Raw genomic sequence first — 12,957 nt, forward strand, 5'->3', positions numbered from 1 at the left:
ACATATGCGAGAAGGACTTGTCAGTAGTTTATGCCAACGATACAAAGTGTGGAGACGTTTATTTGACTGACTATTTTAGCTCAGAATCAAATTTTTTTTAAATGAAGCAAAATAGGATGAGATTTTAAAATAAGACTCCAAGGGAAATAAGGAGCATGGACCGAAAACTGAGCTCAAAAGGCTGCTCTGAGGTTAAACAAGTTGCAGTGTCAACATTACAAGAACAAAATATCTTGCAAAAACAGCAAAGTTTTTTTCAACAAAATCACATGAATATACTCGCCTCTTTGGAGAACAACCAGTCCTTTTATTCGATTGCTGTTTTTTTCGTTCGTTTAACAATCTTAAGTGAGCGGAACGTTTCATTTCAAGAGGAAAAATCCATCGCATCTTATTTTCATTTCATCGCGCCGGATTAGAGTAAAATAATTTCTCTTCAAGATTCGGCCGCTGTTTATGAAGTGCCGCCTCTAAAAGCTGCTAAAAGAGGCGATTTGTTTCTCTCGCCGCAATCCGCTTTGCTCTTTCTCCCGCTGTTTGACGGCAAAATTGGACGAGATCAGAAAATAAAACTCCAAGGAAGGAAATAATCAACATGGACCGAAAAAATGAGCTCAAAAGACTGTTCTGGAGTTAGCAGTATTAGCTTAAGCTTCAGTTACACGGCGTGTCAAAACTGCAAGAAAACAATATCTTGCAAACCAGCAAACTAGGAAAGTTTTGTCAACAAAATTGCATGAAAGTACTCGCCTCTTCTGAGAATAACCAGCCCTTTTATTCCATTGCTGATTTTTCCGTTCGTTTTACAACGTTAAGTGAACGAAACGTTTCACTTCAAGAGGAAAAATCCAACCTTTTGTCACGCCGGATTGGAGTAAAATTATTTCACTTCCAGATTCTAATGATGTGCCAGTCGATTTGTTTCTCCCGCCGCTAGTTGCCTTGCTCTTTCTCCTGCTGTTGGTCACATATAAAAATTGACTTTGTATCTTGTCGTCTTTAAAATTATATATATATATTTTTTTTTTCTCAACGCAGTTGGCGATGCAACTTCCCGCCAAACAAACGCAGCCAGCAGCGCGGTTTGCCATGAATTTTCCCTCCGAAAAACAACCCGGGTTACAGCACATACGCTCATCTATGTAAGCCAATGTGAAATGAGACACTCAAACCCTGTGTTGCAACACGGATTTTTTTCGGCACCCTTTCCCGTACTTTCTCCCTTTGTTCGTCACTCATGTTTCGCCTATTTGCTACCGCTCTCAATCGCTCTCTTTGACGTCCAACATCGCTTCTTCGTCGCCTGTTTTCTCGATCTCTTTTTTTATCTCCCTCTCTTTGCCTTACATGTTTGTAGACCTATTCATAAATTGAGTTTGTGTTTTGTTGCAAACGTCGTCTTTAAAATTTTTTTTTCTAAAAGCAGTTAGCGATGCAATTTCCTTCCAAACAAATGCGGCCGGCAGCGCAGTTGGCCAGGCATTTTCCCGCCGAAACAAACCTGATTTGCAGCACAAGGTTTGAGTATCTCATTTCATGTTAGCTTACATGGAGTAGCGTGCGTACGGGCGGTCAGTCGGTCGGTCGGTCGGTCGGTCGGTCGGACGGAAGTCACGTCATAACCAACCCAAACTTTCTTGCACTGACTTACTTACTTACTGACTGACTGACTGACTGACTGACTGACTGACTGACTGACTGACTGACTGACTGACTGACTGACTGACTGACTGACTTACTTACTTACTTACTTACTTACTCGGTTGAATCTAAGTAACATAAATGTATTACACGACGCGAAAGTGGTCAACCTCGGAGGCCGCAGAAACACTTCCAACACACAATATCCATGAGGCAAAAATGCCCCGGTGGATATCAATCGTTGCGAATAAACCTTCCATTTGTTGTTCCTTTTTATATTTTTATCATTTATGTTGTCCTATCTTTTTTTTCCCTTTAAGGTCAAATCTAACATTTGTGTGAATAAATTTAGTGCTGGACGATAAAAACAATATCGTGTCTTTCTTCGAAATATTGACCGATGGTTGCTCTTAGACGTGTTTGTTTTAACAGTAACAAATATTCGCAAAGCACCTATCATTATTCAGTGCGAATAGAAGCATTTTATATCGAACAAAATGCCAATGCTATTTCATAAATAACTACAGAATGTACAAGAGCATGATAACCTTTGTGATATGTTACCTCCTCCATGTAGACTGCAATTGCTCTTTCCAGACCATTCCTTCTCCTGTCGATCAAGTAAACCAAAGTGTCACGGTCCTTGTATGGACAAAACTTCTGTATTATTGTTCCATTGACTTTGACCTCATAGTAGTGTTCGTTTGTCTCTGGATCTTCCTTCATGTCAGCAGTATGTGCTTCACATCCCCAGTCTCTTTCTTCATCAGTAAACAAGGACGAAGGGTTAAACTTTAAAAGATCGGTGATTGGCGCTACCATAAATTTGAAAGGCTTTGGAAAGGTAGCAATTGAGGCCAACCATTGCGTTAAGTCATATTTTATAGTGGGGGAGTTGAAATCTGTGACGATAGCCGCAATTTTTTGGTCTCCTCCTTCTACGCTAATAGAAGTTGATGACGTTTTCGATTGACTTTTGAAACTACTACCGCCCTTGCTTTCATCCTTGGCGTAAAAGCTTCCAAAAAGAGTTTTGTATCCAACTTCCATGACTCGACTGAACTCTTCTTTGCTGGAGACTTGACTACCTTCCATTGTTTTAAAAATTTGAAGTCGACCACCAAATTTTCCTGACTTTATGTAATGTGTTCCCCAACGAAGAATGAAGTTTTCTGTAAAAAAATGTTTAGGAACCATAAGAGGTGTATTTAAAACTGTGTGGGTTACGTGATCATCTTCAAGGAATGGAAAAGAGGACAACTGAATACAGAAGCTTGGAGAAAATTAAAGGGTAATGAAAGTAATCTGCATTTTACCAAAAGGACGTATAAAAGCAGCAATTTTGTAACAATCTTGATGAAGAGAACAAGACTTTTAAATTTGAAAGACATGTTTCGGCAACTCCTGTGCCATCGTCAGTTTACGGATGGAATTACATTGATGAACAATATATAGTGGATAATTAGAAAAACAATGGTATGATACAACAACTAGACTTTTAAAAGTCTTGTTCTCTTCATTAAAATCTGCATTTTAATTTTGACATGAAAACATAAATTGGTCCAAAAACGTCACATGACATGAGAGCTACGTTAAACATCATTTAATTTTTTCCAGACTTTAGAAAACTATGTAAAGAACGATAGAAAAATATAATAACAAAGAGATAAATAAAACAACAGGTAAACCTAAAAATGGATGGGGTTTTTGTACATTTTTCCTGCCAGAAAGTCCGAGTTCCGAGTACCGAGCTGTCCCTAAACCCACAATAAATGATATTTGTGGGATCCTGCAAAGACCCAAGTGACTAACTCATATAACGTGTGGTATGCATGTAGTGTCATTCTAAATTACGCGAGATATAATATATCAATATCGTATGGTATCGTAGGAATCTTCCATGTAAGACATAATTACACCCTTTAAGCCGTGTGGGCACAACCAATAGGGAACTTAAGCACCAGACGTTTTCTACGGGGCGACGGCGTCCGGAAGTCAAATTTACTTCCGATCCACGTTTCCCGCCGACATGGTCAGCCGTCGCGACTCGGCGCTGACTTTGTTTTGCTTATTTTGACGTCGCGTGTAAAACGTAAGTTTCGCCTTCATGATTTTCGTTCCTTTATATCATTTTGCCCTCAATGTTTTGTACTTATCGATGCTTAAAATATTATTCTATCGTGTTGGCGCTTGTACGAGTAATTGTCAAGTATTTCGAGTCATATTTTGAACTTTTAAGCCTCTAGCGTGAAGATGGCTATCTAAAAACAACCTGTAATGGAACTGACAGATGACCACAACATTCTCCTGTTGCGTGAAATGATTGCTAGCGAATTGTTTCAGTTCAAGAAAGGCAGTCCAGACCGTGGCAAAATCTGGGAGTCAATCCAGGAAAGATTGAACAAGCTCGATAATCGACTCTGAACTCTGCCAAACATTCGGCTTCGTTGATGTCCTCAAGATCAAATCTTACATACGAACTGTGCGGAAAATCTGGGTTCTTGGAACGGCAGCTCTCCCACAAGACCAAGAATTCTTCATCAGAAATTATTTTACCATCATATGCTAGCCGAACAACATCTCTATTGTTTCACGAAAAGACATTTTTCACAGAGGTCTTCTCAAGCTTTCGATGCAGTTTTTGAAAGGGTTGCCGTCGCAAAAACACCTCTTTGCTAAAGTTTGGATTTTGGCGGGAACGACGGCGCCCTCTTACCCAGGCTGGCTCGTTTGTAGACGTCGCCGTCGTCCCCAAAACGTCCGGTGCTTAAGTTCCCTAATAAGTCACATGCAAAAGCATCTTGTTGTCATTAATTGCCAAAAATAAAAATAATAATTTAAAAATTGATAAGCAAAGAAGATACTTACGAAACTTGATGGCAGCGCCTGGAGCCAGGTAGGATATTGGAAGGTCCATGAACTCCTGAAGAAAGTTCACACTGAGATCGTTTGGCTTGACTTCGTCTAGATAGATCTCATACCTGCAATCATCGAGACGAATTAAGTTTTTGTATTCGACAGGCCATGTACAGCTTGAATCTAAATTCTGGCACCTGTCATATTTTTCCCATTCACACGACCTTAAGCCAATTACTTTTTTGAACGTGGAAAAATCACTGTAACCAAACTGCATAAAATTCAGGGGCTATTCCACGGGGAGGCTTCGTGTTATGGCGGTAACTGTGTTGAAGTAAACATGAGCAACATTCTCTTGCTCAAGAAATCCTCCTACAACACTAGGTAAACGTTTGTATTTATGTAAAGTAAAACAAACCATCATCAAGGGATGGTTATTGGGAGAAACTGAACATTTTGTTTACGTTACACAGTACCATCCACGTTATCCTAGACGAAACAGTTACAAAATATTTAAGTGCAAGGGCATTTTAGCTCGGTCATCAAAAAATGTAGGGAGGCGGACAACTGCCTTGAGTCACTTCACTAAGTGTTTTACTGAGTAGGCTTTCAATGCTGCGAATATTAAACAAGGATGTTGGTCCGAGGCCAAAATAGGCACCCTTTATTAGCCAGACAGCAATTTCTACTTTAAAAATAAAAATGTAATATCTTGTAAAATATGTCACAGCCCCTGTGGCTAAGAAGCTAACACTAGGTGGCTTGCCACCCTCAACGGCCAGCCTTGTATACATGATAATGGGGGAAAGACTTAGATGCTGAGGCAGTCAGGTTCTGCCCTAGAAACACGGATCAGGGATAAGTAGTGTATGTATACGTGGAAGCTTGGTTGGGGTGCACGATGCGCCTCCCCAGGATTTTCTCAATATTTAAGGTGGCAGAGGAAGGCAAAGACCGTGGGAAATGCTCCATGATTTATGAAGTATTTTGCACGCGTGTCCCGGGGCCGGGTCTTCTTCGCCCCGCGCCATTTCGAATATCACGAAGCCTCAGGGGACACGTTTGGGAGTGTGCAAGTGTTAGCAATCACCCCCAGCTCGACATGTCAGTCCATTCCATGCAGTGGGGATAATCAGAGTCAATTCAAGGACAAGATAAAAAATAAACCTTCAATTGACTCGAACTTCAAATGCACATGTTTTTACTCACCTATCAACATCAATAGAAAGAAGAGACATGTATTTCTCTGATCCTCTGACTTTGGAGCTTCCCCAGGCCTTTTTAACCCCGGCATAGAAACCGAAAAGCGATCCTGACATTCCTGCTTGCCGTTGTAGAAACTTTTGGTACTCTTGTCGACTGTAGAAGCTGTGCATTGAGGTGCTCGTATCATAGACGCCATGCACGTTCATGGTGTCAGGGACGTCGTCGCCATCATACCTAAAAATTAAATGTTGTGTAGGAGATTTCTTGAATATAATGAAACGATATTTCTTCTGGGGAGGAGCATACGAAACTAGGACTAGATATTGTGCTGATGTCGACAAATTCAAACTATGACCACCCTCACTCGCATATATCAAAACTGGCCTGGATTTTTAATTACTTCTCACCTTTTGTTAATTTTTATGTTTAAAAATGAAGGATCACAAGAGTAACAACATGCTCTCCAATCCCTTTTCAAATCTAAGACTTGATGATTTTATCAAAAGGTTTCAACAATGAAAATACTTACGTCGCCTTTCCGCTACAAACTCTCTGCACAATGCTCATCTTTCGAGATTCAGGGCTATAATCACCGCGTCCATCAAATCCGACCCCGATGAAAGCGGCACCATCGATAAGATTCTTCATATCAAGCAAAATAAAGATTACCAGGTTAACATGATGACATTAATTCAATAAACCCGCTGTTAAAAACTTACTGTATTCTTTTTGTAGGTAGTATCTGTTTTTTATTGTTTTGTTGAACACTTTTGTTCTGCTTCAAATTGACCTTATTTGTAGCAAAGTTGGACTGTTATGTTTCCTTTCGAATAAAAGGAAATTTATGCTTGTGCACTCACATTGTGTGTCGTTCAAAAAGTACCCGGTTAATATTAGTGGAGTTTATGTAAGAGATGTTTGTTTATAATGTTGCGCGAGAATAAAGAAAGAGGATAGGATAGGAGTATTTTTCTTGGAGTATATACCCATGGTGGGCTGGGAAGGGAGGCACAAATTAGTGGCGTCGACACCATCTTCCAAAGACGAAATATTACATGCCCCCGAGGTTTGCCGTTACTCTGTTGCTGTTAATCGAGGCCTACATCGTGCTTTTAGATTCTTTTACTTCCAACGCCAAATATGAACATTTGGTGTAGACAACATGAAATATTTATTTAGCCGCTCCCCACACAGGCTCTCAAAAAGTACCTCCATTCTGGAAATTAAATCATTTAAAAACTATTTTCATCAAATGAATGAAATGTCCCATCATCCTTAATATTTATACTCGAACCTTTTGCTATGGTGTCAATGGTGGATTGCCTCATTCTATGGCCTTTCAATTACTATGTTCTGATGTTTTAACTTCTGTTCAATAAAATTTAGAGCAAGTTTCAAGATGTTTTCAGTAAGACTCATTATTGTAAACGTATTAACTCAAACTTAGAGATATTAAAATTTACTTACAAAACAAATGGATGAGACCGTCTTAAAATCATAACAAGGATCGCCTTTCTGATAGTTTGAACCATAACATCCGTTCATCATTACACCTCCAAGTCCCATGGGATACGTAAATGGTGGTTCCTCGTGGCTCAATTCTTCCGTGTCTTCCTCGTTAGTATACTCAGCGTCAATATGCATACCAGCAGGTGCAAACATGCTCTCTGTTTGCCAGCCCTTGTCAGGCTCAATATTCAACTCCAACTGAAAGTAGACGATATGAGTTGATTTATAGCTATTTCTTAAGGACAATTTTGTGCCTATGTTTTAACCAATTTCCAACTAAATGTCATGGAAGGTTTGAAAAATGTTTATGAAGTGAATAGGCGTCGTTTAAAATACTAATCGGAGAAATAATATACAATTATAATAACAAACTTCCCAAAATACTTTAGACCTGAAAAATTGCAAATGCCAAATAACTTGGTCAATCGCAATCCAAAGAAAATGCTACACCACAAAAAAACAACAGTTGCCATAAAAATATCATTCATATCAAGTTTAGTGTGATGACGTCATCAGTCACGTTTGAACTCATTTCGAAAACGGACATCTATCAATTCAAAAATAATCAATTTGGTCAGAAAGAAACTGGCGTAAGGTATATAGCAATGGCCATTAACGGTCTCGAATCTATACACAAAAATACAAAAATACGAAAATTTGGGGGACTAAGTCGAGAGGCATATTTTCTTGAGTTCAAAGCGCATTGTAACATATATTTGCCTGTAAATAGATGTTAATTTGAAGTACTTTTGATAACATTGTTCCCATGGTGACGTCATTTGTCACGTGACCAGAACGCTAGGAATTTTTCGAGGGTTTTGTAAAACTATATAAAACCCAATGAGAGAGCGACTGTTAGGTCTCAGGTTGTAGATTATGTTTTAGTAAAAACGTTTAAAAAGGGGCATTATTATTTTTTTTCATGAATAAAAAAGCAAGGGATCTACTCATACAAATCCGTTGAATGACTCCTGTTATCAACTTATCAAGTTGACAACAAAAGCAAACAGGCATATGAGGTTTGAAATTGTATCGAGGGATTCCCTCCATTCTTACTCGTTCATGACTAGAATGGATGCAAGTTTTCAACTTGTAGTTGCCTGGAGACAAGCGAGGAAAGTTGCCAGCCTGTGAAAAATTCGTGGAACCAAAAGGAGGCTAATATTTTGGCGCCTTTTTTCGCGGCTTCCATTCATTCGCGTCAGCTGAAAGTATTTTTCCTCTGGAAGACAGTTTGCAAAATTACTTTTCTTGCTGTTCTTTTGGTTCTTTTCATGTGAAAAGTTGTCAACAGCTTATTCGAAATTGGACAAGGCTACATTTCTGACTTCGCTGCTACGCAAGTCAAGTCATCTGTCAAGGAAAACAGAGCTTAGAGCTTAATTTATTCCTTCTTGGACAAGAGTAGCTAGAGCTACAAGTCAAGAAAGGATTTTATTGACCTTTCATAAAAGTCGACATAAGCTTAAATTTCAATGAAAAACCCGCCGTGTTGTATAAGTTTCATGTGTTATTTTATGTACACCGATTTAAACTCTCGTTTTCTTCCAATTGCATAGTTCCATAATTATAATACAAGGAACAAAGACTTGCTCAGACTACCCCGTGTTACCAGAAATTGGGGAAAGCAAAGAGTTTGCCATTACTCTCTAAAAGACTGGAATTGAGTTAGAGAGAGAGACCAGAAATGCATCGAGTATTGTTACTTTTAAGCGAAAAGTGTTCGCCCGATTTTTTTTTTATTAACCCTATCAGTAAGAATTTTTCTAGTTTTAGCTTCTTTGCTTTGATCATTTTTTATCAATTTAAAGTTTTTTACCCCATCAATGATATCTTTGTAGTTTCAGCTTCTAGTTTGAATTGCTGTTTTTAGGCCCTTTCTGAAAACCACGTTACGTGATGGAAGCTAGCTTCCTAATAAAAGATTATTATTATTATTATTATTATTATTATTAGAATATCACACGTTTACCAAACGGAGTTTGAGAGCAGTTTGTAAAGCGAAAACAACTGCGACCACGAAATATAGAGAAGCTTACAAATATTTTTGTCGCCCATGATACCCTGTTGTAATTAATAACACGTAGGGCGTACGTCTGTGGAGCATATTTAGACGAACGTAAACTTGAAACGCACCGTTTTCTTTGCAAATGTTTACAATTTCTTTGCTAAGCATCGTTTTGAGAATTCTTGAATAATTTTCTTGAATTTCTTTTTCTCTTTCTGTCTCGCGGTTGTTTAAAAGCTTTGTTAGTTATTCGCGACTGCTTTCATAACTTTATCTATCCTTTGTACGTTACTTTGTTTGATAAATAATTTGTCTTTGGCATAATTACTCGGGCCGTGAGACACCGAGTTAAGTCCTCTGTCACGTTCTTATCAATTTTTTTCTTCTTTGTGTCGCGATTGTCCTAGAGATAACGCATAAGACTTCGTATATGACCACATGACGTGTCACATACAGGATGGCGGATGCAACACAAATGACTAAAAATAAGACTTTGGCATTCATAGAGAGATCGGCATCTCGGAAATTCTTAATGACTACTTTAAATCTTTTCTTTCCAGACTTGTAATATCCTGACTTGAACAGTGATGATGGAAAACGTTTACAAAAGGTTTGCGTTTTAATACAATGTCGGCGATCACCACAAGATTTGGTAGAATCGAAAGCGTAGAACACTTGAATGTGGCCTTCACGACATAGCCTGCGTGGCAGGCGTAATCGGGGAAGGGAAGGGGAGGGTCCCGAACTTCCTCATTATTTCTCGCCTCCCTCGCTCCCCCTCCCTTTCCCCAATGTATTCTGTGAGTCGAATCAAAATGGCGTCGGCTGTGAAGCGTTCGCGAACGGTTTCCATTAGCGCAGAGATGGTCTTTCATTCAGTAAATCTTTATATTAGAAGAAACAGCTGATCAACAGAAACTCCATCATAGAATATTCATTTAAAACTTCTACGTTAAAAAATGTTTTGTACGAGATATCTCTATTTGAAACCACCAATTTCTACGACATACATGTACAGTTAAATTGCTCTATTTTTGGTCAACACTATTCTAAGTCACAGATAAAATGCACAAATAATGCGACGGGTTACATCTAGATTTAGAATTTTTTACAGCAGCCAACCTCACTGAATGCCGTGTTCACCTTCCAGCTTGATTTTGTTTGAGCACTGGTGCTCTTTGCGTTAATTTTCTTGTCTCATTCTTTTCGCTGGTTTATTAGTGACGAAAATGTGCAAATACATCTTTTAAGTTTGAAATTAGTGTTTTGGGGGGTTAGAAATTTGTGGTGACTTATTTGGTTTTTGGTGTTTTTTTTGGGGGGGGGGGGGGGGTGGAGTGGGGAGTTGACAACTGAAGCGCAAAAGCTCAATTTTATGCCAAACGGCAATCACATTATGGGTCATTGTTTTGAGGCTACGTTCTGGGCCACTGGACTTTTTTGGTTAGGGTCTAGCCCGCTATGACTTATTTTGTCTCTAATAATTTTCGCCATTCGCACATCCCTGTCAATAATATATCTTGGTTCCCCTTTTCTCCCTCCTCCCCCCTCGGGCTTCATCTATTGCTTGATTACAAGTTTCTCTAGCCGACTTTTTGTAGATTTTCAAAAATATCAGGAACAGTTTCATTGATTCTCTTGCCTTCTTCATACCATATATAACAGTCTTATCACAAAAGTTTCATGATCATTGATTTGAACCCTTTGACTCCTTAAGACGCCTATGGGCGTGCCTATTTATATACATATATATGGTGTACAGTTTGATCTAAAAAAGGGAGCTTAAGACACTTTCTAGGCTCGAGGCCTATTCTAAACAACGTGATTCAAAATGACGGCTATTTAGCCCGATTTGTTTAGTTTTGGGGGAGAATGTTCAATTTTTGAAGTATTATTTACAGCCAGTGTTATCTGGTGATTTCAAAACTATCAGACTATCAGACTATCAGACTAGTTAATAACTAACAACATAATGTTTATACTTTCAAAATGCTCATCTCGTCTACTTTCAAGAAATATACGGTTATGTTAGTTTAAATGAAAAACTAAGCTTTTATTAGCCATTTTCTTTGTTCAAAATGTAATAAAAAATTCGATGGAATATCTTTACATAACATTACGACGACGAATGAAAGATCCAAAAAGTCTCCGCCGTTGACAATTGAATGCAGACAAAATTTATATCGTTGTTTGAGAAGTTCCTCTGTTAACAAAAATTTTCTGTAATGAACAACTGCTTTTTTTTTCCAAACCATTGTTGGAGACGTATGTATTGAAAACGTGTCTGTAGGAATAAAAACTCTAATAGCTTTGTTAAAAGATACCTTTTTCCCGACGAACGCTTCTGCTTTTTCCTGTGCTTCTGCTATGATCTCCATTTGCTTCTCAACAGCTTGCTTTATGACATCCGTTACTATCTCCGTTCCAACTTCTGCTACGGCAGCCGGCACAGCTCGTTTCTGTGTTCAGATTAAATTAAAGCATTGCAGACGTCAAGACAACTTAAATCAAACTTAATGAATGAAGATAATGATTGTAATTTGCAGTTATCCCTAAAAATGTCCCAACAGGTTAACAATTAAATCAAAAAGGGTCGTGTACTCTTTCAAATAGTTGCACCAGGAAAAAGCAAGTATTTAACCATTCATTCTTCTCAAAAGTGCAAGCCTAGAGTCAATAAGAACAAAACAAACAAACAATAACTTTATTTGTGTCAAAATACTTTACCATACCTGCTAATTGGAGACACAGTTAATACCAAATAAATATTAAGTATAATAAAATTCTAGGATACCAAAGGAACCAATACTATTCTACTAAAAATATTCCTTGTCTCTACGAGAAAACAGTCAGGTCCACATTCGTTGCTGATTAAGTTCAAAAGATCCATTGGTCTTACTAATTTCTTAAACTGGCTCAGGGTGCTTGCACTTCTAGTTCACATATCTCGTCTTTTGGAAAACCCCTTTAAAGTTGGAAAATCCATTGATAGCTGTCCCCAGTCATTATTAGCTGTTGCTTGAAAACAGTGGCTGTTAACAGTATTATAGTGTGTAAACCAAAAACTAACCAAATTGCTCCCACGAGTCGCAAGTGATACAGGCAAATGGGAAATTACTCCGGAAACTTACTTAAAAATAGCTCTATAGTTATCAGGTAGCATGGTGTCACTTCCTGAGGGTAGCTGTCAAGCAGTTTTGTTACTAATTGATACTTGTTGTTAGCTGTTAACAGTTGTTAGTGTTGGTGTATAACTAGTTTTCAGGAATTCTTTGTGGATTTTGTCAGTAGTCGTGAATAGTCGTTGGTAGACACTGCAGTCATTGGTTACTCTAGAAGGCTGTCATTGATTGGTTACATTAAATGTTCGCTTTTTGTCACATGAACCTAGTTTAATGGTCTAACTCCTACGAGTCTGGTATGGCCCACTGGTCAAACATCCGAACTAGCCAACTAGAATTTGGTAGACCGTGTCCTTTTGGGACAACTGGGATTTTCTTTCTCCGACTATGCCTATATGTCACTTCACTGAGACCAAATATTACCTCTCCCATTTTTTTCATCATGTTATGTAACATAACATTCCTTTGATTGCGCATATCCCACACAGCGAAATTCAAATCCTAGCAGGATGCAGGATGTCTGTCAGCATAAACCTAATTTGATAGCCTACACTACAAAGTCTCCTATAGCTCTGTGGTAGAACATGTGAACTGGAAAATTATAGGTTCGGCTTC

General features: G+C 38.5%; 1 protein-coding gene across 1 annotated transcript in view; it reads right to left on the minus strand.

Annotated features, from left to right (window-relative positions):
• LOC146461483 (uncharacterized) overlaps window positions 1-12,957 on the minus strand; it is a 135,634-nt gene that overhangs the window by 120,213 nt on the left and 2,464 nt on the right. The window contains exons 3-8 of the mRNA XM_085086917.1: window positions 11,545-11,679; window positions 7,171-7,410; window positions 6,233-6,345; window positions 5,707-5,937; window positions 4,510-4,622; window positions 2,206-2,813 (exon numbers count right to left, since the gene is read on the minus strand). Of these exons, the coding sequence (XP_084943043.1) occupies window positions 2,206-2,813; window positions 4,510-4,622; window positions 5,707-5,937; window positions 6,233-6,345; window positions 7,171-7,410; window positions 11,545-11,679 (1,440 nt within the window). The remainder of the gene's footprint in view (window positions 1-2,205; window positions 2,814-4,509; window positions 4,623-5,706; window positions 5,938-6,232; window positions 6,346-7,170; window positions 7,411-11,544; window positions 11,680-12,957) is intronic.

This window comes from Pavona decussata, unplaced genomic scaffold (assembly GCF_977016875.1).
Source record: "Pavona decussata unplaced genomic scaffold, jaPavDecu1.1 SCAFFOLD_198, whole genome shotgun sequence".
Lineage (NCBI taxonomy): Eukaryota > Metazoa > Cnidaria > Anthozoa > Scleractinia > Agariciidae > Pavona > Pavona decussata.